Source organism: Canis aureus, chromosome X, assembly GCF_053574225.1.
Source record: "Canis aureus isolate CA01 chromosome X, VMU_Caureus_v.1.0, whole genome shotgun sequence".
Taxonomy (NCBI): Eukaryota; Metazoa; Chordata; class Mammalia; order Carnivora; family Canidae; genus Canis; species Canis aureus.
Genome location: NC_135649.1, coordinates 19,674,265 through 19,701,717, shown reverse-complemented (window position 1 = coordinate 19,701,717; position 27,453 = coordinate 19,674,265). Strand labels below are relative to the sequence as shown.

General features: G+C 40.6%; 1 protein-coding gene across 3 annotated transcripts in view; it reads right to left on the bottom strand.

Annotated features, from left to right (window-relative positions):
* The window catches only part of GPC4 (glypican 4), a 113,441-nt gene that overhangs the window by 32,741 nt on the left and 53,247 nt on the right, over positions 1-27,453 (bottom strand). For all 3 annotated transcript variants that reach the window (XM_077889991.1, XM_077889989.1, XM_077889990.1), the window contains exon 2: positions 1,600-1,758. In XM_077889991.1, coding sequence (XP_077746117.1) covers positions 1,600-1,708 — 109 coding nt within the window. In that variant the 5' untranslated portion in view covers positions 1,709-1,758. The remainder of the gene's footprint in view (positions 1-1,599; positions 1,759-27,453) is intronic.

Below are 27,453 nucleotides of genomic sequence, written 5' to 3'. Positions count from 1 at the left end.
GTTTTCTAAGATGGCCATCTAATTGTCTAAGTATCCTCTTCAAAGTCAAAGAAAATGCTGAGGTTACTGTCTTGAATAAGAAATGCCAGTCAAGCGAATACCAGTCTTTTCAATGATTAAACTAAGAGTTTAGTGACCAAGAGAAACAGAGGTGGCCTAATGATGTCTTTTGGCAATAACACCCATCTTCGAGGGATGTTACCATGTTGTTAAGTACTCTTTATAGTTACAGCATGTATTATGGGGTGGGGGTATAGACTAATAGACAGGATATACAGACATATAAAACATTTTCATCCACCCAGGAGAAGGAGGAGATAAATTCAAGATTGAATACAATATTGCATAGTAACTGGTGGTAAAATGGGTATGATAAATGACATGCTACATAGAGAGAACTTTAGTTCAACTACATTACAAATTAAATATGCTTTCATGGTCTAGCCTGGGAACCAAACACTTATTAAATTGGTTCTAAGTTTCAAATAACAAATCTCAAAAGCCAACATTTGAAATACAACCTGTTCTTTAGCTGGGGACTGCCTTATCAGCTATATAAATCTAATTTAGTCCAACTTCTCACCATGGTAACAAGCCCTTTGCAGAAATACTCAAAGACATTTCACATCTCGAAAATTTGCCTTGTACTTCACCACCACACATAATGTCAGGAAAAGCATGCTTCAAAGGTACTATGTAATTAGAATGGCCTTTAAAACAGGCACAAAGGAAATAATTCCTATTAAAATTAAATCTACTTCATAACACTCTTCAAACTGAGTGAAGAGCAACAGAGAAGAGAATCCTGAGGTGTTTGGAACCCAGACTCTAAAAGTCTGTTATCTGTAACATTGCCTCAGGTATGATTGAAGTGCTTCTCATTTGGCTTATCTTGGCCATTTCTTCACTATTAAAAGAAAGCGTTCATATGAGAATTCCTGTTTGGCGCAGGGGACTGAAATGGGTTGGGTCATGGCTTTACATGGATAGACTAAGCCAAGGTACTAGCTAAGGGATGAAACCCAGCTTAACGACAATTATAAATACAGGAGCTACTTCTGGGTCCCTGCTGCATGCAAACTCAAGAGCTGAATTTTAATCCTATCCATGTTCTACAGGGCTCCTAGGAATTCTGGTTGTCTCTGGGGAATCCAGTTTGAAATTTAATTTGAAGTCCAGCATCTGCAGAATCTCTATGCTTATTCTGTTTTCAGATGCCTGCTTTTTATTAGGGAGATTTTTTTTCCCCCAGTAACTTGCGTCAACAACACTATTTTGTGTTCACCCAAGAAAATAAATGAAAGCCTTTAAATTAAACTACTTAAATCTCTTTTTTGGCTCCTTGTGACCAGATTTCCATAATGCCTACCATACAGATTCTACTGTATCCAGAAGGATCCTAGCAATGAAGCTGGAAGGCTAACTTGCCCTTAGGGATCCAACAAGGAGAATGTCTTCGGAGAAGACAAAGGAGCTGTGAAAAAGCAATTGTATGAACTGAGCTGTTACTGTAAAATGTGACTTGCATAAAAGGTGTAAAACAAAGTCAAGAACAAAGCACATATTGATGCTTCTTTGGACCAGAGTTCCAATACCTACCATCAAACTTCTTGTAACGGGAAGCAAAGATGGCTTGCAAGTGGTTACATTGTTCGCTGACCACACTTTTGAAATCATCTTTACTTTGCAGGCTGTATTTCTCCTCCATCTCCTGAGAGCAGCAGGTATAGCCCTGGGGACAGATCTTCAAATGATCACCTGGAAGATAAAATTGTACGACAATCAATCTCCATCATCATTCATCAGGTCTAAGAGGCAAGACTTTTGCTTAAGTGCACACACTTCAATTCCACCTGAGAGGTTCCCGTAAAAGCCTAGGTATCATGTGTATCTGAAAAGTTTTACTGAAACTAAAAAAACATCAAGGCAGCTGGCTGGCTCAATCGTGTAGAGCATTCGACTCATGAACTCAGGGTCCTGGGTTTGAGCCCCATGTTGAGGGTAGAGTTTATTTAAGAAAATAAACTAAAAACATCCATTCCCTTATGGAAAAGCTAAAATAATAAAGCCACCTACAAAAGACAAAAGAACTTTCAAATCAAGAAGATTGCTATACCACAGGAGAATCAGTGTGGCCAATAAACAGTATCATTCAAGATCAACCCAAGGATTTTTTTAAAAAAATAAATTAGTCAAGATTCTATGCTAAATACTCTATAAATTATGCAAATGAGACATAAGTTTTTCTAGCTTTTGGGAGTTGACATTCCAAGAGAGGGTACCCTTAATGAATAATGATTTATAAAATATCTGACAGCCAAAGACTAAGCAAAGACACCAGAGGTAGTCACACTGTGGGGAAGCAAAGGAATAAGTGGATTTCAAGGAGTTGGTGGCCAAGAAGAAACAATGGGAGTTCACACTGGATAACTTCAGGCTTTAAGTCACAAATGGTAATGGCAAATGACCCTCAAATTTCAGACTTTCTCATCCAGTATCTTCTGCAGTTAGACACTATTTGACCTTATGATACTGGGATATGTAGCCACTCATCCCAATATAGACTGATAGCTTCCAATAAATGTAATCTTTATGAAGTAATGTAGTCCTCAGAGTCCAGAGAAATGCTTTAATATGCATCACTCCACAGCAGCCCAACCCGTAAAGTATCTCCCTCCCCTACACCAACTACATTCTGCTTGTGGTTAGCACAGGAGGGTTAGGAGGGCTTTTTTTTTACTTTTAATAGATCCTGAATTCCACCCATACCTTGTTCCTCTTGCCAGAGAACACAACTGTGCTTTGCAGAGACCATACCTCTCCTTCATAATGACTAGGAGATATGGTGCCACTGAAAACCCAACCCCAACAGTTATCTAGTTTTTACACATGTTTACAAGCATTCACTGCCATGGTTCCTCCTGCTATTGCTGTTCGTGTTCCATGTAAGATGAGAGGTCTGAAAACAAATCAAGATCGCAGGTACTCAGGAAATGAGTATGCTGAAGACATATGCACCTGTCAACCCAACCATAAGTACATACAATAAATAAAGGGCTGGAGAATGATGAGCCAATCAAACACCACCAATCATGGGAAATGAACTGAGCCATCAGCTGGCCATTGCTGCTTCTTGGCTAAGTGTGCTTAGAAGAATAAATCTTGACCTAAGACAGATATCACAGTGGCTTTGGTGATGTGGGGTACAGCAGATAAAACAAAGGTAAGCAACTTAATTTGACTAAACTAGGACTGTCAACAGCATGTATGCAAATCATTACATGATCTGATATATGCCTGATCATTCTTCCTTCTTGGCAATTAAAAAGTAGGGAGAATGTTACTGCCACACAAAAAAGGGGGAATATGTAATAAAGGACTATTGAGGGAAGGGAGGAGGGAAACAATCTTCAAATAACTTCCTCATCCAGAAAGAAACTGCTAAAAGTTTCTTTGAGCATTTTGGAAACCCTTGGTCAGCAGACAAATCTAACCCAAAAAGGAATGGGGGTGGGTAAGATTGTGTATAAGAGTTTAGAAGCTGTGAAGCTTCAGAGTATCTTAGATCTCATTAGCCAAAGAAGAAGGTTGCTAAGGCTCAGTTTTCTGCAAACATCTTTGTTACAACCAAAAACAAAACTCCCTCTTCACTGGCTTAACAAGTTCACAGTAGGACTTTGGTACTGAGACACATAATTAACAGAGAGCTATCCAGTTGTCTCCAGGTTTCAGGGTTGAGGATTTCCCCCAACATGGTCTTAACATGTGAACTAATACGAAGAACCCCAACTAATACAGCAATTGCTGTAGTTGCATTAAATAATCCATCACACACCCCACATAGAAAATTAATTGGAATGCTCAGAGTGAGAGCTTAAGACACGCAGTGCTATTTAAATGAATTATAATAAGGGGGCAGCTACTTTTTAAGATTGTCACAGGCTAAAATTCATCACATGCTGGTTTTTGAATGCCTGCAAAGATTCCATTGGGGTATGCACAGAATCTCCAAGGCAAAACAATTCATGAGTTTGGAAAATAATCCATGTTCAGGGGCTACTTATTGGATGCTATCAAAATAGGCTTCTAAGTCCAAGGGAAAGCCCACCTTTTTTCTACCGCCAATGCATACACACACAGACACACAACCTGAAGCTGGAAAACTTAGAGACAGCAGGAAAAAATAATTTTCTATACTTAAGAATGTGCTAGACAAAAAAAGAAGGTGCTAGACATTGAGGGGTATAAACTGCCCCACAGAAATTTTACACTGAGACACCCTTCAAAAATGGGTAACAGCAATAAAAGTTACCAGTAACCTGCTGAATGAAAACAGCACCATTTCCACTGACACATGAATACACTGGAGCATCAAAAAGGCCCAGCATATTGGGGCACCAAGGTGGCAGGTGAATCTTGATTTTGGCTCAGGTCATGATCTCGGGGTCATGGGACTGTGCCCCATGCCAGGCTCTGTACTCTGCACATGGTCAGCTTGTCCCCTTCCCTACTTCCACTTGCTCTTGCATACGTGCATGCATGCTCTCATAAATAAATAAATCTTTAAACAAATAAATACATACACAAATGGCCCAGCATAGCCAGTGTACTCTGTCCATTTCATAGCCACCAGGGGCCCCTGGCAGGACCTTATGGAGACCAGCTTATACCAAACACTGAAGTACAGATTTTTTGGCAATACCTAATTAAAAAAGAATCCACTTTCATTTTAGAGAGAAGGTATTTCCAGGAAGACTTTAATAGTAAAAGGCTTGCCTTGTATAAAGGACAACAACAGGGTTAAGGGTAGACGCTTGGCTAATGCTTCTGCTGGCAAAGTCGTCTTCCTCTCTGTGCAAAGCAGCCCACTCCAACAGGCTACTTTTGCCCATGTAGCCTTGAATATGCCACTTACTCTGTCTGCATTTCTAAAAAGCATTACTTGAAAATGTAATCTGACATCTTTGCCCAAAGCCCTGTCTGAGACACACACAGTCCAAGACGCACTTGTAAATTAAATCCCAAGACATGCATACGCTACTGGGGACTCAGTGCCACAACCAATTTCTGCTGATGAGAAGTACAAGGAGGAAAGGGGGGGCAGTCTCAGTGCATTTGAAAATGGAACCAGGGCAGCCCCGGTGGCTCAGCAGTTTAGCGCCGCCTTTGGCCTAGGGTGAGATCCTGGAGTCCCGGGATCAAGTCCCACATCGGGCTCCCTGCATGGAGCCTGCCTGTGTCTCTGCCTGCCCCTCTCTCTCTCCCCTCTCTGTGTATTCTCATGAATAAATAAATAAAATCTTAAAAAAAAAAAAGAAAATGGAATCAGAGCTCCGCCTTCTGGTAAGAACTTGAGTAAACTCATTTGATTTTTAAAAACTTAAGGGCATTTGGGTGGCACAGTTGGTTAAGCATCCCACTCTTGGTTTCAGTTCAAATTGGGATCTCAGGGTTGTGGGTTTGAGCCCCATCAGAGCCTGCTTGAGATTCTCTCTCTCCCCCTCTGCTCCTAACCATATCCCCCCACCATCATGCACTAGCTCACTCTAAAATCAATCAATTTTTAAGATTTCTGGAGCACCTGACTGGCTCAGTCAGAAGAACATGCAACTCTTAATCTTGAATATTTTTACTTAAAGTGCCCAAAACAATTTATATTAAAAGCCAGGGCACACATAATATCTGAAAGACATTCTGCTAGGCTGCACCTGCTCCTAAAATGCTGTGTCTGAACAAGAAAGGCCTTTTCTTTTTGGAGATCTCCTTTCTAAACCTGGTGATCCTTTCTCATTTAAGAAAGATGGAACAGGGTGCCTGGGTGGCTCAGTTGGTTAAGCATCTGCCTTCAGCTCAGATCATGATCTCAGGGTTCTGGGATCGAGCCCTGCATTGGGCTCCCTGTTCAGTGGGAAGCCTGCTTCTCCCTTTCCCCCTGCCCCTGTTCATTCTCTCTTGCATTCTCTCAAAAACATAAAATTAAAAAAAAAGAAAGATGGAGCAGTATTTTCTTGGCTGAGTGAGCAGAGGGACAATGGGATCCAGTATGAGACAGGTGGGCGCAGACAGTGCAACGGTAAGTGCTGGGCATATGCCTTTTTTTAAGGAGCTCTAGGTAATTCTGCTACATACACTTCTCTAAGAATTACTACTTGAAAGGCTTAAGCAATAGAGCCATGGAAGAGCTGGGAACAGTCATAAGCCAGTGAATTCAATGGCTCAGGTGACGATCTACAACTGTTGTTTGTTTCATCTATCGCCCTAACTCAACCTCCTCCTTCCATGACCTTTGCTGGTCATGTGGCTCTGTCCACATAGCTCTTCCAGGCTGCTTTCACTCCTTTCCTCTACCCTTACCATTCTGTGTGGTCCTCCCCCACAACTTTGGACTGCACCGAGTATGAACCTAAAGGCTTTTGTTTTTTTATTTATATTTGTTTAGAGTTCCCTGTTCTTCATTTAAAAAGCAGGGAAGTTGAAAAGGTTTTCTAAGGAAGCACCTAAAATAAGTTGCTTTTTCTACATGGCCCTAGACTTATTTTTTCTCTGTGGGTCAGTGGCCTTCTAAAGAAAAAAAGGTCCTCTAGCCCTGTCCTCTGAGGCTTGGATGAGATTCAATGAAGCATGCTTTTAAAGCATAACTCTATGTAAAAAAAAAAATCACTCAAATAAGCCAAACTTTTTTCAATCATACCAGCTCTATGTAATTTCTCTTTAGTGTTGATATCCATGCCTTAGTTTTCAAAGATGAACAAAGACAATCACAGTAAATTACTACTCGATCCTGCCGAGTGTGTATTTGTTCTTTTTTGGAGGCACTTCAAATCAATGGTTAAACAAGAAGGCAATGAGAATGGGGAATCTAGTCTATCCTGTAATAGGACTTGGTGGCATAACATCTGTGGAAATGTGCTTTCTCGTTTTATCTTGTCAACTTCCTTTTACCAAAGGCTGGCTCTGATGTACAAATGGGGTGTGGCCAATGTCTGTGGATGTTCAGTTGCTCATACTCACTTTCCCATAGAAAGTGTTACAGATGGATATCGGTTCCCAGGCCAGCTCTCTGCTTATTTACTATCAACTAGACTATTTTTAACCGTATCTTACAACCACTTCTCTAGGTTTTTCTCAGAAAATTCATTTTGAAGTCCGACTACATGCCAAGAAAATGTCTCTCTGATTCTCACATACTTGGGGGGAATGGTGATAGAAGAATACTTGTCACCACTAAGGTGTTAGTTTTCTGTATACATAGGAGATAAAGTTAATCTCAAGTCATTAGTCCCCCAGAGTTCTAAGTGGAGGGAACGGCGGCCAGAAACCTTTATGGGGCCCAGTGGCAGAGAACCCAGGCTTGCCTGCACCAGCAGGATTTGTAGGGCAAACGTTCTCTGCACTCCAAATGATTTTACCAATAAAACCACCAAATGCCATTAGTAAATAAGAGAGACGCAAATTGTACCCTAAGGGTGAGGGCTGCAGAGAAGAACATTTGAGAAGAACGAACTGGAAAGCACTTTGTAAATTGCAAATGTAAGAGACTGTAATTTTACATTGGTTGTTCTTGCAGAAACAGAATGCCTCACTTGGGTTTTGAAGAAAACTTAGCTCTTTACAAGGGGTTTTGAGAAAGGGAGTTTAAAAGGTTCCAAATACTTAACACAATTCAGAGGTTTTATTCTGCAAGGCTAATGGTAGTCTCAGGATAAGAAGACTCATGTGGGAAGTTAGGATCTGGGTTTGAGTCCCAGCTCTACACGACTCACGGCAGGCTCTGTGGAAAGTCAGAAAGTCACTTACCTACTAGAGCCTTACAAAAGCCCTTTGTAAACAAGGAAGCATTATGTAAATGAAAAAGTGCAATAAGGAAACAAAGACAGAAAGAAAGAAAGAACATCTATTATACCCTGATAAGCTACTGAAGTCCTCCAGGAAGAGACTTTTCTGACAACTTGTACTAGTTGAGGGAGAGGGAGGGGCTAGGCAGGCAGTACCTTCTCTCCTCTGGTTAGTTCAGGGAAATTTCTCCTTCAAGGGTGGATTTTAGGGGAGTCAAAATAGCCAGACAGGAGGTGTTGAATGGCATGCAGAAGTGATAGTGAACTGATGAAAACAAAACGCAGACATCTCAAGGGCCATCAAAAGCAAAGCCCTGGGAGCTTAAGGAGACATGATGATGGAAAAAGATATGGTATCCTAGATGGGTCCCTGGAACAGAAAAAAACATTGGGAGAAAACTAAGGAAATCACACAAAGATGTGTATGTGAATATTCATAGTAGTATCATTCATAATGGCCAAAAGTCCATCAGCAGGGAGAAGCAAAATGTAGTATATCCGTACAATGGATCATTCAGCCATAAGGAGGAATGAAGTTCTGATACGTGCTAGAATCTCAAAACAAAACAAAACCCACGTGGCAGAATATCAAAACAAAACAAAAACAAAAACACGCCACAAAAATAACACACAACTACGCAAATGAAAGAGCCAGCCACCAAAGTCCACCTATTGTATGATTCCATTTATAGGAAATGTTTGGCATAGGTCACTTTACAGACACAGAAAGTGGATTAGTGGTTGCCTAGAGGAATGGGACATAAGGGGAGGCTACAGCTAAAAGGTAGGGGATTTTCTTTCTGGAATGATGAAAATGTTCTAAAATTGGTTTTGGTGATGAATCCACAATTCTGCAAATATATTAAAAGCCACTATATACTTTATTTTTTTTAAGATTTTATTTATTCATGAGAGACACAGAGAGAGAGAGAGAGAGAGAGAGAGAGAGAGAGGCAGAGTCATAGGCAGAGGGAGAAGCAGGCTGCATGCAGGGAGCCAGATGTGGGACTGACTCCAGGACTCCAGGATCATACCCTCATCCAAAGGCAGAGGCTGCTGAGCCACCCAGGCGTCCCAACCACCCTACACTTTAAAAGGGCAAACGTTTAGGATTTGAATTGTGTCTCAATAAAAGCATTAGTAAAATAAAAAAAAACTATGAATATCAAAATATGGTAGGGACTTCAAATAATAATGCGTCTTTACTGACGTATCAATTGCGACAATGTACCACACTAAGGTAAGATGCTAATAATAGGAAAACTATCCTGTGGTATCCTCCCAACTTTTGTAAATCTGGAACTCTTCTAGGATAAAAAGATTATAATTATTTTAAAGCAAGCACCAGTTTTCAAAGGAAAAAGGGGAAATGTGTGTATATGTGTCGGGGGGGTGGGCTTTCACGAAGCTTTTAAAAAATATAAACAATTGGTGTAATTTTACTAATGTGACCTACATTAAGCTATTATTTGCAGGGTGTGATTTCCCTAATCCCTCAATTGCCACTTTACTCTTTTTCTAACTCTTATTTGTTCCAAAAGTAAAACAATTCTTGCCATCAGTGTCAAGAGTTACCAAAATGATTTCTGCTCAGTTTCTAGATCTCTGAATCCATGCAGCCACAAAGTGAACTAAAAAGCAGGTTGCTGTGTAACACCAGTGCCTCCAAGCCACCTAAGAACCCCAGGAGGAATATACAATGTTCTGCTTCCCAGGAACAAAGAAAGAAAATCTCAAAAGGTTTTTCATACTCCCAGTGGGGAGGAACATATACATTAATCCACCCTCCTCTTTGCAAAAAGGAGTGAAATTACCGCACAGGATGCGCAATGCACATCGAAAGCCTTAAGTCATTTGACTCAAGCCTTAGTAAGAAAGCATATAAATTATGGTTATTATGCAGATGTAGCATTTGAGATTACCTACCAATCAGCAGGAGAAATGCAGCTAGTTAGTATTTTGCAAAACCTTGCCAAAATACAGCTCTGGAGGGCTTAACACTGCCAATTATTTTTAGGTCCACTAATCCTATAAGGTAGTCTAGAGAAGGCCAATCGGAAACACATAAATTCGGAAACTCAGTTGTATTACATTTTTCTAAGAATATCTTCCTGTAAGTGTAGTTGGAAGAGTTAGGGCTGCTACTTTAAAACTCCATGCATCATTCCAAGGAGCTTGCAACAGCTTGCAAATCCACTCCAGATAGAAATCAAGCAGGGCTTTTATTGCTTTTTAAATGATAAGCAAATTATGAACCAAAGTTTCTCTCTGGCAATCCTGGAACTCCATTTTAGTGGTAGTAAACCAAAGGTTTCCTCAAGTTAGGCCTATCAGCCCAGTGATTGAGTGGTGAGACATGCACTCTCTGCTGTAGGTTACCAGTCATTCTTGAGCAGCTAGAGCATTTGCATCGATCTTGCCCGTTTACAACCACTTTGTTCAAGGCCTCTGAGCTGGAATAGTAATACTGGTGATTAACCCCACACTCTTCAGTAATCTAGAGGACCCAATACATACTCCCTAAGCATCAGGTGCTAATGAAGGCTCACAAAACTGAGTTGGGGACTCTTCAGGGGTTGGCTAGGGGCAGGCAGGAAAAGACGAGCACTAATGAAAGAGAGCTTTTCTTGTCCGGGCTTTGGGAGTATATAACTTGGTAGCACATTTGAGAGTTTCTCTCCAACACCAATTTATAATTGTCATTGGGCTCATAATTTAACAGAATGCCTAGAGGGGTAAAGGATTCCAAACATCTCAGTTCCACATTTGGCTATCCATAAAAAAGTAGCCTAGAGACGAAATACTATTCATTGGCTAGGACATTCCTTTCTCTGGGGCCAAACAGTACTTCTGGCACGTGTGTACCCAAGCAATGATGCATCAACAATCCCTGGCAGAGCAAGGCTTCGGTAGGGTCATCTCTGAGACAGCTAGTCAGGCCAGGCTTGGAGGGCCATAGGGAGGGATTTCCAGGGTGGGGGAATGCTAGCCACCAGCATCTCCCTTTCTCTGCACACCTGCCTCTCCCCCCCCCACCCCCACACACACCACCACAGTGTGCAGAAGTCTTAATGGTTGCCCCCGTGAGCAGTCTTCTGTGGGCAATCACTTAAGACTACAGAGAAAGTGGATGAGGGAGAGTATCCTCAGAAATACAGAGTGATTTTCTTTACTATTCCTAAATAATCTCTCCAGAAACCCACAGGAACCCTGTTCTCAGATAACCTGCCAAAGTCATTTTAGGTTAAGTAGCAAGACCAGAGAGGGTCAACAGCTGAGTCCTGAGTTTATCACAGGAGTGGTGGGAAATGCAGCCGATGGATGGGGAAGCTCACAGACACACACTTGCTCTAATACAAATATGAACACCTTTCATTTCATATACATTACACAGGTCATGGCGGGTCATGAACATTTTAAAAAGTAGCTTCTCTTTTTTTAAATGGTTGTTTTCAATTTGGATACCTTGGAAAATAAAAACACTCCTAAGCTTTTTTTTTTTTTTTTTTTTTTTTTACTCTCTTTCATGATACACCAAAAATTCCTCCCTCCCAAATACAGTGGGAGAATAAGTCTTCAGTAAACCCACTTTCTAGGAAAAATATACCTAAAGGACAACTCATTCATTAATCATGAATCCTCCCAAAGACATTTCTCCAAATGGCTATCTAGAAAGCTTTTTTTTTTTTTTTAAAGATTTTCTTTATTCATGAGAGACACAGAGAGAGAGAGAGGCAGACACAGGCAGAGGGAGAAGCAGGCTCCATGCAGGGAACCCGATGTGGGACTCGATCCCAGGTCTCCAGGATCACGCCCTGAGCCCAAAGCAGATGCTCAACCTTTGAGCCACCCAGGAGTCCCTAGAAAGCTTTTATACTAAGTGATAGCAACATCTGCTGCTTCACATAAAGAAAAATTATTCTCTAACATCAGATTTCATGCCACATGAACCATTCTTTAAAATTCTAGCCAGATACCAATGAAATGGTGAAGAAAGAAGCATTTACATTTTCAGTGTTTGTACGTACATAATAACATCACTCAAAATCCACTTCCACAAAATTCTTGTTCGAGGTTATGGTGAGTTAGAGCTTACTGTGATACAGACTTGCGTCAAATGACTCTTAATTAATCTCCATCCCATGGACATGGACAAGAGCCACAGGTGAAGAGAGGTTAGTTTCTGTAACATAAGGGAGAAAACTGCACCTTAGTGCAGGCAGATGCAGGAGGGGCAGGGTCCTCCTTTTACAGGGCTGAGTTCCAACCCTCAAAAGACCTCCTCTCCTCACCATTATCAAATACCCTAGCACCTGGGCCTGCCACCTTTGGGGCATACAGCCTAGAATTTATTCCCTTTTAGCAAGTTCTTTGCTATTTAGAAAATGTTTGCTGACAGAAGTTTCTTTTTTGTTTTTTTTTTTAAAGGCTTTATTTTATTTATTCATGAGAGACAGAGAGAGAGAGAGAGGCAGAGACACAGGCAGAGAGGGAAGCAGGCTCCATGCAGGGAGCCCAATATGGGACTTGATCCTGGGACTCCAGGATCATGCCTTGGGCCCAAGGCAGACAGATGCTCAACCACTGAGCCACCCAGGCGTCCCAAGAAGTAATGTTTTCAATGTCTACTTCCTCTTCTAGGTCATTTATTGGATCTCTAAGTAAAATCTGTCTTGTTCCTAATTTTGCAGAGAATGTCACCACTAATATCACTCTCCAGAAAATTATCTTTTCTATTCCATACCCTTTGCTTCCTTCTTCCAAGTCAACTGTATAATGTTTGATGGAACAGTCCCACACTTCTGTGTTGATGCCAATTATTTTAAGTTTCCTTGGTGTGCAAACTCACATATAGCTTTCTGAAAGCCTAAGTAGATCACCTGTACTGGTTTCCCTTTGTCCACACATGCTTTAGTTGCTTGAAAACCATAAAATCATTCATTGGCCAAGCATAGCTTCTCCTCAGAGAAATGATGTTGCCTTTCCCAGAGGACTGGGTTTAAGTTTTCAGTGTTCTCACTCTTGATTAGAGATTCTCCTAGCTTACCTTTATAGTGAGGAAGCCCATGTCTGATTGGGATTTATCCTAAAGGCAATCCCACTAGAGCTCCTTGGCACCACTCCATCCCCCATCTTACCTTTCAGAATCTTTCTTTTAGGATCAGACCTGTTGATTAATTACATTTTATTTGTTCCTTAGGATTAGAAAATTTGGTATTATTTATCACTTCTTGAACTGGTTACTTCCACCGGTCCACCTCACGAGATTATCTGGGAAGAGAATGCTGCCTTAAAAATTTTCCAAGCCTAAATCAACAGTTTACTTTACCCAAACTAACCTTTGACCCAATTTGGCAACACAAAAACAGTAATGCAGTATTTATCAAGCACTTCTTATGTGCCAGATGCCATCCATCAGTGCAGAAAATACAAAAGGCTTGGTCTCGACCATCGAGAATTACAAAATGCTCAGACATGAATTTTATTATCGCTCTACAGGCTTTTTCTTTCTCCCTCTTACTCTATAATCTGAATTCCTCCAGCCCCTATCCCCCAGAATCTTCAAGGTCCTCTGATCTTCTCTTAGAACAAACAACTCAAGCTCAAGACAGGAGAGTTGATACTTTTCTAGGGAAATCCACCCAACCCATGCTTCTCACACTGGGGCTTCAACAGATGTGCTTCTGGAGGTGCCTTTGGACAAACTGGGAGGAAAAGTCACATACTCAAATATAACTCATGTGTTACCAGATATACACTGTGTTCATTTTTTGAGTCATCCAAAACAGTAGATATTTGTTTGGGCTCAAAGGAGAATCTTGCAAACTCCATGGGGATATGGTTCAGCTATCTTTCTTGGTCATCAAAGCAAAATCCACAAAGCAAAAACTTCTCACACAAATGCTTTTTAGTTATTTGGCTGGACACATAAGGTCACTAAACATTCAATTTTATTTTAAAACACCCCATTTCTCAGATGTTAATGGTTTGATTAAAAAAAAATATTGGGGTGCCTAGGTGGGTCAGGAGTTGAGTGTCTGCCTCTGGCTCAGGTTGTGATCCCAGGGTCCTGGGATCGAATCCTGCATCAGGCTCCCGGCGGGCAGCCTGCTTCTCCCTCTACCTATGTCTCTGCCTCTCTTTCTAGGTCTCTCATGAATAAATAAATAAATAAATAAATAAATAAATAAATAAACTTTTAAAAATAAATAAAATAAAATTTTTTTTAAATTTAAAGTATCAAACTCTGATCACTTAAGGCTGAACTTCCCTAAACTTATATTCCAAATGACAAGAAATCATTGAAATGGCCTCATTCAATTTCCCCAACTGAGTTCTCAGGAAAAGAGCTTTTAGGCCTTTGGGTGACCAACACACCAAATAGCAAAGGAGTTGTGATACTACACAATTCCTCCGTGCCACACTAGGAGTAATCTCTGTTTGTTCTGGGCTCTGAAACTGATAAAACGGTGCTTGAAGCAAAATGCAAGGTATCAGTTAGGGAATTCTTCAGCTGGGCTGCCATGCCAAGCTACCTACCATTTTACTCTTATTTCTTAAATATCGCAGAGAGGGAAAAAGAAAGGCAGATCTTGGGCACGAAATTGAAGTATTAATGTGATTATTTATGACTTAAAAAAATTTACTTCCTTAAGGAAGAAGATGAAACAATGATTGCTGCTTTGCCAACAAGTGACAAGGAAAAGAAAGAAAACCAGTCATTTGCTCTGCATTCAAGTCCCTACAGGCCTATTCAATTCCTGACCATCCTCACCTGCCAGATAAGAGGCCTCATCATAGTTACCCCAGGGCCACATAGATGTGAATGTTTCAAAAAAACAAAAACAGAAAAAGCTAGTGCAATGGAGGTAGCCTGGCCCTCATTACTGCAGAACTGTCAGATAATCAAGAAAGAAGGGCTGCCTATTACCATCTTTGCTTTGGGTAGGGATGAAAGGAAAGAGGCCATTCTAGTGTGAGCCTCTAAGAAGAAAAGAAAGTTGCTGTCAGAGGGCTGACATTGGAGTCACTGCAGAATGGTGCCATCATAGAACCTAAGAAAGGCAGCAGAGCTTCAGAAACCTAGGCAAGGACAGACCGGGTGGCTCAGTGGTTTAGCGCCGCCGTCAGCCCAGGGCGTGATCCTGGAGTTGCAGGATTGAGTCCCATCATCAGGCTCCCCGCATGGAGCCTGCCTGCCCCCCCCCCCCCGTCTTTCATGAATAAATAAATAAAGTCTTGAAAGAAAGGAAGGAAAGGAAAGGAAAGGAAAGGAAAGGAAAGGAAAGGAAAGGAAAGGAAAGGAAAGGAAAGGAAAGGAAAGGAAAGGAAAGGAAAGGAAAGGAAAGGAAAGGAAAGGAAAGGAAAGGAAAGGAAAGGAAAGGAAAGGAAAGGAAAGGAAAGGAAAGGAAAGGAAAGGAAAGGAAAGGAAAGGAAAGGAAAGGAAAGGAAAGGAAAGGGAAGGAAAGGAAAGGAGGAAGAAAGAAAGAGAAAGAAAGAAACAAACCTGGGCAAGAGTTGAGCTTGAGACATATGTTCATCATTCAGTGTCAGAAGCTTGCTATGGACTGGAGGACTGGAGCAACTGAGTAAGTGGGTGTGCATTTCATTATGTCAATATCCAACTTGCCTTCCATATATCTTTTGGGTCATGGGTCAACTGCTCACTTGTAAAGCAATGAATTTGGTCAAATATCTGATCCCAAGGAAGTTCCAATCACTCTCCCAGTGTCAGAATGTGACCCATCATCAAGGCCACAGGAGTGAGAAAGAACAGACAAGAAATGGGTGAGGGACAAAGATAAGGAAGTTGGTATATGACCCGGGGCTGAGGAGTGGCAACCTGGCACCAGGGCCTCACGTTCCACAGCAACTCTTACCAAGCAGAGGGACATGTTTTCCTCCCTAGTTTCCATTACACAGAGGCTGCAGATGGCACACCATTACTACTGCAATTATTGACTATAATTATGAAAATCTGCTATCTTTGATGTGATAGCAAAAATTATTAAAATGGCCCTTCTTAGAAAAAGAAGGGCAATAAATATAGCCTCCTTTGCAAAATTCGATGACCAATTTCATACCAGAACCTTCTGCCAGAAAAGAGATCGTCAGTTTAATATACTTGCTTTCAGCTTCTCCCCTTCAAGATGTTTTATCCCATGTGGAAAATGAATAGTGACATGTGGTTCATGACATATTTTAAGAGTATACTTAAGGGTGCTTCAAAGGAAAATAAAAGGGTAAACTTCTCCTTGCAGACACACACATGTGATTTGCACAAGCTCCTAGATTTTTCTGCTCCCACAGTACCCAACAAGAGGTAATTTTTGAAATAGTCACTGGGCGCCTGGCTGGCTCAGTCAGTGGAACATGCTTCTCTTGATCTTAGGGTTGTGGATTTGAGTCTCACGTTGGATGTAGAGACAACTTTAAAAAAAAAAAAAAACTTCAAATTAAAAAATGAAAATAAAAGTCTTCATTTATGAGAATGAGAACAAATGGCAATAGATAAATGTCAGTCTTGGTTTAAAAAGGTAACACTTGGTGGTGCTGTGCTTATCTGTTGGAATTAGTACATATTTTCATGTACTTAAATGGTATTGGTAACTAGAAATATCAAAAGTGAAGGGCTCACTTTGGTCTCTTTGTCTTCTATGGGATCACAAACCGTGCAAGGTCACATTTTAATTCTTTTCTTAATCTACCTAATCTTAGGTTGAAACTAAGTCATAATCCCAAGTGTAGCCCATGTTAAAAGAGCACATACTTTAACACAGTGCAAGATTTTTTTTTTTTTTTCTCGATGTCAAAAACTTTTTTGTAGTAGGAACCTAGCATTTGGTCTCTGTTGTTATTCTTTTTTTTTAATTTATTTTTTATTGGTGTTCAATTTACTAACATACAGAATAACCCCCAGTGCCCGTCACCCATTCACTCCCACCCCCCGCCCTCCTCCCCTTCTACCACCCCTAGTTCGTTTCCCAGAGTTAGCAGTCTTTACGTTCTGTCTCCCTTTCTGATATTTCCCACACATTTCTTCTCCCTTCCCTTATATTCCCTTTCACTATTATTTATATTCCCCAAATGAATGAGAACATATAATGTTTGTCCTTCACCGACTGACTTACTTCACTCAGCATAATACCCTCCAGTTCCATCCACGTTGAAGCAAATGGTGGGTATTTGTCATTTCTAATAGCTGAGTAATATTCCATTGTATACATAAACCACATCTTCTTTATCCATTCATCTTTCGTTGGACACCGAGGCTCCTTCCACAGTTTGGCTATCGTGGCCATTGCTGCTATAAACATCGGGGTGCAGGTGTCCCGGCGTTTCATTGCATTTGTGACACAGTGCAAGATTTTTAATCATATTCTGGTAATCAGTTTCAGAAGGGGCCATTTCAAAAGCTGAAGCTAAAGCAAATGTCCAGCATTATAAGCCCTGCTTTTTTGCAAATGATGACTTATGTCAGAATAAGTCTGACCAGGCTAAGTGGGGTATCTCTATTTTTACTATATGATCCCAGCTCAATACAAAAACATCAACTAATCTAACTCAAGTATAAGTCTTCTTTGATAAATCAATCATACAGAATATTAATGCTACAATAAGCTTGGAGAAGAACCACAGTTTAATCTCAAGTTTCACAAACATTTGAGGAGGTGCTTGGTGGCACAAGCCTGAGCTTTCATTTGGCCTATATGACCAGGTTGAGTATGGGTAAATGTGGAGCATACTTATAAAAAGGTATGGTTTGGGGGCACCTGGGTGACTCAGTCGGTTAAGTGTCTAACCCTTGGTTTCAGCTCAGGTCATGATCTCATTGACTGGGAGATCAGAGCCTTGCTTCAGGCCCTGGGCCCTGCACTCAGTGGGAATCTGCTTGAGATTCATTCTCATTCTCTCTCTCTCTCTCTCTCTCTCTCTCTCCCCCTGCCCCTCCCCCCTTGGCATGTGCACTCTCTCTAAAATAAATGAATCTTTTTGAAAAAGGCATGGTTTCATCATTGTGAGATTAATCCTCATGATTTGTGGGAACAAACAAACACAAATTATGCCAGGGATTATTACGAAATGAGCCTGTGTTTAAAAAAAAGAAAGAAAGAAAAAAAAAAGTCATGACGCATCTTGCTTATTGGTTAAAAGTCTTATAATAGCACTGACAAATTTGGTGGCCCTGGAAGAGTAGACAGAAGCCAAGCTTCTTTTTCAGTACCAAACAAATGAAGAAAGTCACAACAAGTAGGATGCTCACTGAATAAAGGGAAGAGAAAAGCTTTCCATACACAGTATTGGCCCTAAGTCTTTGAGGCAGGTAGGCTCCACGTGATATAAAGAGCTTCACTTAAGGACATTTGAGTTAAACAGGCTTGAATCTGAACTCAATTCTGTGCAACTCTGGTCAGTCTCTTCACTTCAGAGACAATTTCATCTTCTAGAAAATAAGGACAAAACTAGAACCTACCTCACAGAATCACTGAAAGCATTAAATGTATATGATGCCTCGCTCGATAATAGCTATCATTATAAATACTGCTATCAGAAAGACTCTCTATTCCTCAGAAGGGGGAGTCCTTTCTAGACCTCGGGATTGGCTATATATTTAAAGGAAGAGTGTTGTTTTCTTGTTACTCTTCTACTAGTAGTAGTCGTCATCATCTTTCGGAAGCATTTATTTTTAAAATTTACCCACCAAAGAGCAATTTAGCTTTATTTAGCCAAATATAAACTGTCTGTTGGTAAAAATCCAGGCTACAGCAATACCACTCTGGGATTACAGGCTAGAAAATCTTCTCTTTAATTCTGAAATAGCTGTTATGACCCTGGAGATTAATGAAAAACAAAGATGGACTCATATGAAACTGTCATTGTTTTAGGTCAAAAAGGCTAAGTATCAGAGATTTTATATAGCCTACACCTGATTATTTTGAGGAATCAACTTGGCATTAACATCCAAATATCATACATATCAACTGTTTGCATTCTAGAATTCCTGCATTCACGAATATGATTCAGAACAGTAAAAGAATATTTACTTCCTTAAATGTGCACCTTGCTTTTTACAAATGTGTGTGTCGAGGGTGTGCACTATGTCACTGCACCTGTCCCGACACATGATGGCCTCCTCCTTCATGGCCGATTGTTTTGCTGAAAGCACACCCTGCTCTATCAAATAGAAGTAGATGATTCAGACATTTAGAATATCTAAGGATAAACATATGTCAGAGAAAAAAAAAAGGAAAGAGAAAAGAAAAAAAATCAACAAACCCACCCTGAGATGAAGGGAGTTTGTTCCCTGTCACATCAAAGGGAGGGAGAACAAAGATGGAAATGACAGCTCCCCGCACAATTGTGACACATTTAAGTGCCATTTTTTTGATGTTTCCGATGAGAGTGTATCGACCTCAGATCGTCTGTCAGTTTAGCACCTGATCACCTCCTTATACTCTATTTCTTAAATATTTCTGTCAAATACATCTTCCTCTGCTAGGTTTTAGATGGGCACCATATATTTCCCTCCATTGCCCTCTTCCGATTATGCAGAAGATTCACAGACACGAATAAGAAAAAGAAAATTCATCAACATAATGCTTAACCTGCCAAGATGTGTAGGCAAGGTTTGGAGATGAAAAATGATGGCTTCCTGAACAAGTGTTTCTAGAAGTGTGTAGGAGGAGTGTGCAGAGAGGGAGGGAGGAACAGGTGCGTTGGGAGATACCCTGGCCTTGGTCCTTAGTAGCATATAGGAAGGAGGGCACCACATAATCAATAAGATCAACAAGCATGTAATGGCAATCACAGCACTAATTCAACAGTGTGATTGGGAAAAGAAAAGTTCCAAACCCATTAAACGTAGTTTTCCTTATTTTAGGCTAAGAAGCTCTGGCAAAACCAGGCATTATTGAGGGAGAAAGAAAGAGTTCCAAGAGTAAACAACGTGCAAGATGCCTAGAGATTGGTTTAAAAATAGAGAGAAAAACAAGCCTTACCTATTGTTACCTCAGAGTAAGTGCTCCCAAGTACTTAAGATTTAGAGAGGGCTGCAGAGAGAAGGGAACCGTTTGTGTGGCTAAAAGGCAGAGTGAAAAGAAGTGAAGGTATCTTTGATGAGATAAAGAGCTAGTCCAGACGGAGAAGAGAGAAAAGCCCATAAGGCACTGCAGATTAGACACAACCTAAAAAACAGGCAGGAGCAACTTGCAAGAGATTGCAAAGCCAAGAGAATAAGAGGCTGTTTTTGCTCTATCAAAGGGAGGAAGCCATTTAGAGCATCGGCCGACCCACTTAATCACAGTCACCAGACTAAAAAGGAGATGGTCGATAGACTGAATGAATTCTTTGTCTTCTAAGGAGATTCGCATTCCCAAACCAGAACACTGAACTCCACAGGTCAGAGGTACTAGATCAAATAGTGGTAAACATGATGCTCTGCATCTAATCAACAAACCAGTAGTAGATAAATCACTGTGACCAGATGGTATCCACCAGCCAGTTTTGAAGTAAGTCAAGAGTGAAATTGTTTTGGCCAACATGTGTAGGTCGACTTTACAAACAGCCACTGTGCCCAAGAGACTGGTGCTTGTCAATGCGAGTCCTAAGCTATTCATAAGAAGGGTTCCAGAAGGGACCCTGGGAAGTAGAAACCAGTAAGACTCATTTCCATATCAAGCAGGCTGGCAAACTTTACAATAAAGGTGCAATCACTACACATTACAAAAGTAAAGCCTATGGGTGAAGAGAAAAATAATTTGGCAAAGGAGACAAATCGCGTTCATCTAATAAACCAGAGCTCCTGGGGTGGGCAGTGCAAGAATAATATGCAGTTGGATAAAGGGAACCCTGAAGATCAAATGTACAGGGGTGTTAAAAACACAACAGAAAATAATACCCACGCCACTATGTCCTGGCACTGAATCTTGAGAGAGAAAGAGGGAGCTCAGCAAAATTTGAAAGTTGGATGAAAAGACAGGGGCAGTTCATTTCAGAGATGTGGGAGAGACAAAAGAAGATAAATTAAGGTTCAGTGTGGAAAGATGGGAATCTTATTTCTTTTAATCAAGCATATGGAGAGGCTTTAAGTATTCTTTTTATAGTCTCCTGATATACTGAACATATTCAACAACCAACCCTAGAAGTAGAGCAATGGCTCATTTACACACTGCTTCAACTTTTCGAACACCCCAAAAAGCAAGGGAAGCCTTGGTCTAAACAGAAACAAACAAACAAACAAAAAAGAATAAGTGGGATCCCTGGGTGGCTCAGCAGTTGAGCACTTGCCTTCAGCCCAGGGTGTGATCCTGGAGTCTCAGGATCGAGTCCCACATTGAGCTCCCTGCATGGAGCCTGCTACTCCCTCTGCCTGTCTCTGCCTCTCTCTGTGTGTCTCTCGTGAATAAATAAATAAAATCTAAAAAAAAGGAGAAGAAACAAAAAAACATTCAAAGTCTGTAAAATTTGCTGTAGAAAATTGGAGCCACCCTCTGAGACACAGACTTTATTTTGCACGCAAATATTCCAGTTGCATGTTTAACCAACTCTGCTGTCTGATTTCTAGACATTCAGCTCTGCCCTGGATGAAAAGAGCCCTGAGGACTGACTGCTTTAGTGAACCATTTCTTAAATGATTTTCATGATGACCCTGAGTCTTCCTTTCTTCCTTAACTGATTACAGTTTGTATCCTCTTGTTTATAAGCCAGGGGAATAAATATTTCAGAAATATTTTCATTGAAATGTTTAGAACATTTTTAAAAACTATTTGGTATGTGAAAGAGTAATTATCTGGAAAAATCTCTTACTCAAAATATTTCCTTTTCAGATGAAGCAAGATAACAAAGATGTTATTTTAAAGCCACAACCATTAAGGTCAACAGTTGGAACAGGATGCAACTCAAAAGCTTCACAGAAGTTCTAGATGTATTCAGAGAGCAGATCAACAGGGTGATTTATTAAGGAAAATTCACTTGTTTTGTATATATTTAGATTCTTTGAATTTGTGTTCCAAAAAAGAACATTCATTTTCCTTCCACCTGACCACGGTGTCCTTGCTAGAGACACAACTGACCAGAGAACTGACCCATGTGGCAAGGCTATTTTTCCTTTCAAAAGACATCAAACAGCGGATTCATATTAGCAAAAACATTAATCTCAGAAGACTTAGAAGAAAAGAGTTAAGTAAATGTGAAAATAAGGTTTATTTCTTAGAATGGGCTTATTTATTTCTTCAAACACATAATTTCCCCATTGAGAAGAGAGATTCTGCTAACTGCACTCCTCACCATTCTTAATTCCTCTCAAGACAAGCCTGGTTTAGTGAAGGAAACATATCCAACATATTCGAGAAGAAAACAAAAATAAGATGCTTAAGGAAAACCAAATCTCAAGCCATGCACCTTTTAGGGCAGGCCACTGTGCACATCAGAAAAGCACCATTTTCGGTCTTTGTCATAAAAGGTATGAAGTGCTCCAGAAAATGAAATGGAACAAGCACTGGGTAACAGCATGGAAGGTCAAAATACCAATGTTTCCTGGAAAACTAAATTCATGCAGAAGTTCTATCATTCCTTCTCCTTCCTATCAGAATACCCAAATGCAAAAGTTACTCCTCTCTCACAGAAAAGAAAAGGTCGCAAGGCAGGATTCTGAGTAAGGAGAAGACTCCTGAACAAATCAAATACTGAATCATGGAAACAAAGATACTGAAGAAAAGATGGGGCAGGGAGAAACTGTGGCTCACTCATTTTCATCCTAAAAAGGCCAGTGTACAAAATGTCACATACCATATCTGTACCCTACATATGACACAGTACTAATGTTCTACATTTGAAAGAATGAGTTAAGAACGGTTTTACAATTTTAAATAGCCTTGTTCTGCAGACTGAACTTTGATATAAACCCATCATTGCTCCCAGTCTCTCACAGGGCATTTTATAAATGAACGTGTGTGTGGCCATGGATGGCACTTAGCACTGATATTCGGAGATCATTTCTTTAGAACAATGGCCTCTTAACATTTCCTACTTCTTAGCGGGATCAGACACTAAAAGCGCCAGAGTAATGCCTTGCTAAAGAAGGGATGAAAAGCTTACAATATTGCCAGCATTTCCGAGAGAAACAAACATCCTCTGTGAGGGCTGTCCTGAAAACAGCCCTCTGTGGTGGCTCACACAATCTTTATTTCATGAAAACCTACACAATGGTGACTTTTCAGTGAAAGCTTGTCAACTCCTGGTTTCCTCTCAGATAGCTGCTGTGGGTCCAGACCCCCTCAAACTCCTTCCACCACACAGCTATCTCCAACTAAAAAAACAGGTAAGTCAAGTCAGAAGAGCCTGGCTAAGGGTAGGGAGGGGAAAGGGGAGGATGGGCTTCTTGGCAAAACAAGTGGTGGTGATGGTTTGCTCTTTGGACAGAAAGCCGGGTCAGGCATCACAGGGAGCTGGGAATGCCATGGCTGAGAGGTCAAGAGGCTCCTAGGTCAGTGTCATCACCACTACTGGTTCTATAACAGGAAATGAACCACATATGGGTGCCCTCAGCCAACAATCTGACAAGTAATGCTTGTTTTTAAACACATAATTTTGCTGTAATGCTTGTGTCGACCCGGGTTCCACATGTTGAAACAGAACACATGATGGTAGTTGTAGGTGGTACTTTGGAAGTAATTAGGTCATGAGGATGGAGCCCCCATCAATGGGATTAGTGCCCTTATAAAAGGGGCCCTCACAGCAGACAAGGAATCTTTGGGGCACCCCGACCTTGGGACTTCCCAGCCACTGAAACTGTGAGAAATACACTTCTGTTGTTTAAGTCACACAGTCTCAGGGATTTTGTTATAGGAGCCAAAACAGACTAAGTAAGAAAAGCTAGTTTTTTCTCACACCTTTACCCAAACACCCTCAAGCCTTTTATTATGAAAATATGCCATTTACTGGCTGCTCACCTGCCAACATTTACTGCATTCTCCCTAGGATGGAAAACAGTGAAATAAGGTTAGGTGTTAAGTAAAGGCTATCAAAGTTTCCAACCACTAAGAAGTGGAAGAGATCCATGGCCTTGAGATCTGATTCCCTCAGTTCATGGAAGAAAAGATGAAGTTCCCTGCAAATGTGAGTGAAACTGTCCACAGTGGCACGGTACGAAGTCATCCGGGATCTCCTGCCACCCAGTTTGATATTCCTTATCAATCAAGTGAACCCTGACATTAACCATTAGGGAAAAGCAAATGGGAAATTCATGAGTCCAACATAGTGCTAGACCCAGTGCTCATCCCCCACCCCCAACCATTTAATATCTTCCCCCAACTATTCTTTAATTAAAATATAATTCATAACATTTAATGTGTACAGTTCATTGGGTTTTAGTTTATTCACCGAGTTGTGTAATCACTATCTAATTCTGGAACTTTTGCATCATCCCAAGAAGAAATTTCATTCCTATTAGCAGTCACTGCCACTCCATTCCCCCAGCCACCCATACACATCAGGTCTAGGCAACCACTAAGCTCTGTTCTGTCTCTGTGGGCTTGCCTATTCTTGACATCTTATATGAAAGGAAGTGTACATGTAGTCCTTTTGTACTGGCTTTCTTCATGAAGCATAAAGTCCTTAAGGTTCATCAGTTGTAATGTCTCAGTGCTTCTTTCCCCTTTTATGGCTCTATGTTATTCTGAGTGGACTGCACCAGGTTTTGTTTATCTATTTACCAGTTGATGAATATTTTAATTGTTCCTACCTTTTTGCAACCATGACTGCTGCCACAAACATCCTTAAATTATATTATTTATTATATTATTTGCTTTTTATTTTGACATTGGATACAGACATTGATAGGAAGCTCTTAGCAACACTAAAATCTTAGTAATATCCAAACTTACTTTTGCTTTCTTTTTTTCTTTGCCCAAAGGGTTTCAAATTCTCTTAGGTATATACATACCTAGGAATGGAAGCTCTGGGTCACATGGGCCAAAAAGTCTATGCTGAACTTTTTGAGAATCTGCCACCCATCGACTTTTCGGAGGTAACAATTCCATCTGGACCGGCCTCAGATATAAGCTTAACACAAGTTATTGGTCTCCACAAACTAGCTGCTCTGGCCACCAGAAACAACAATGACATTTAAATTGGGAGTGATGACCAAATCAAAACAAACCCCAAAACATGGGTTTTAATCTCTCAAATAAGAAAACACACTTAAATTTAGTCACTACTTCCTGTTTTCATCCTAAAATTTAGATGAGGCATTCTGAACTTCAATACACACGCATAATTGTAAAAGTGGAATGAAATGGTAAATAAGAATCAGATACCCACCTTTCTTTAATAACTCCCATGTGAATTACATCTTTCAGATATGGTAAAAGGAATACATAACTTTCTGGATAGGAACACAACAAATTATCTCAAAGAGATGTAGATATGAGTGCTGCTGAAAAATCTAAGAATATCCACTGTTCCTGACACAGCTAAAAACTCTGCTTCCTAGAGTTACTAAAACATTTAAGACAGTCCCATTCTCTAAATTAAGAGACCTTACTAATGCAGACATTATCAACTCATTTTAGGAGGATAGCCTAGGTGGGTAAATGGTCATTCTTGTCAAAGATGGGGGTGGGCAGCAATGGGCCTATCTTGGAGAGTCACGGAGCTTGTTGATTTCTTTTCATTCTGAAATTCTTTTTATTCATTACTAAGGCTGCTGGGCAGAGCATTTTCCATGATCACTGCTGCAGATTTTTAGCCCCAAAGCCAAATACTTTTTTACAACCTCCTCAATTTGTTTCTTAATGTTTTATTCTATTTCAACTATAGTTTTTTGATGGCTGCCTGTAAGGCACAACCCCCCCCCCCCCATGGTTTCCACTTGATTTTTAAAACTTCACCTTTTTATCCCAATTTCATTAACCTTTCACCACTCCCATGCTTGCTCTACCTATATTCCCACAAGCTATCTTTTTCTTCTCTAGTCAATGAACATTTATTGGCTACCTCATATATATCAGGCATGGTGCCAAATTCTGAGGGTAAGAAATGAGCACATTCTCTGCCCTAAAGGAGCTCAGAGTCTAGTATAGATTATCTCGGCAGTGCGTCCTCCTTCTCATTTCCATCACAGTTATGACACCATCTTCCCAAGTGTCCATGTCAAAACCATCTCTTTGAGAGCCTGCTGAGTCTGAGATTTGGCTATCTTGGTGTTTCCTGTTCCCAGGAGACCCTCTGCAACGGGATACAGACACTGATAGGGTAATCTCTTCAGAACATGAGAATCTTCAGAATCTCCACCCTTATTTAATAAATCAAAGTTGGAATGATTTTTATTTTCAAAGGTTTTTTTTTTTAAATCACAGTCTGTAGGTTTTTTATTTTTGGGTAGAAAAAGGAAACAAGCCTGTTAAAACCTGCAAGTATGCACTATTTACTGCATTACTCATCTTTCCTAAATAGTTGCAGCTGTTCTGCAAGTTTTTCTATGCAAAACTATGGGGCAACATCCTACACTGGATGCTAGGTTAGAGGGCATACGTTTTAGACAATAAGATCAGAATGGCAAATGGCTGGATGGTGAAATATTCACAAGCAATCCCTCAGGAGCTGTACAGAAAGAACAGAATACTGTAGCAGGACATTCATCAGCTCTCCGGGTGTTTACATGCCTTCTCAAGTTCTTATCAGCTTCATGGATTTCAGGTCAAATGTAATGAAGGCATGAATCAGGTATGCATGGAGAGGATTCAAGTTTAAAAGTATTTCAGTTCATAATATCAAGTTCCAAGACCCAAGCTCCAAATGTTATCATTACATAAAAGTATACACATATGTTTTCAATGGTTCTGTTCAGTGGTTCCCATACTGTGGGTCTTAAGAGGTATTTTTCCAAAGTCTATGGATTTACAGGTCTGCCAAGGACTCTCTGCACGCTGAATACTATCTCACTTACAGAACACACTATAGTTTTCTTGGACTACAAAAGGTTGGGATCCACTGCAGCCAACACTCGGCACTACTGTGCAGGGAGATCAACAGGTAACAGAATGTAGGCAGTTCACGAGACTGTGTGAGCAAAAAACAGTTGCAGGTAAAAATCCGATGAGCTGGTACACTTAAGACAAATTATCAGAATGGTTTAGGAAAGGATGGTGAACCCTTCTCACTTATGTACACTCAAGCAAACGGTCACCACAGAGGACACCAACCCACATCCTGGTGGAGCAAAAAGAGAGAGGACAACATTGCACAGTATCATCTAAGAAGCAATGATGAATAAATCAGAAACTATGGTCCTCGAAGTGACGACCACTAAGTGGCTGTGAGATGTGGGGCAAGAATCCCCCTCTCTGGCTCTCAAAGACTTCATTCTGTAAAATGACTTTTACCTCCTGTCTGGCTCCAACATTCAGAGGAGCTCTAAGATCGTATGTTCCCATGATTCTGTTTCTCAGAGGCACCCAGGGGCCTCCTGTGGAGGGCAGAGTTGACAAACGTTAACCCCCAAATGAGCTCCTAGACTGCATGCCTCTGCAGCAGCCAAGGGTTTATTTAATTCACCTGAGCATCCTGAGGGCCACAGGAGCTGGGTGAATTGCTCTCAATAAATACTTGTTTTGGATGA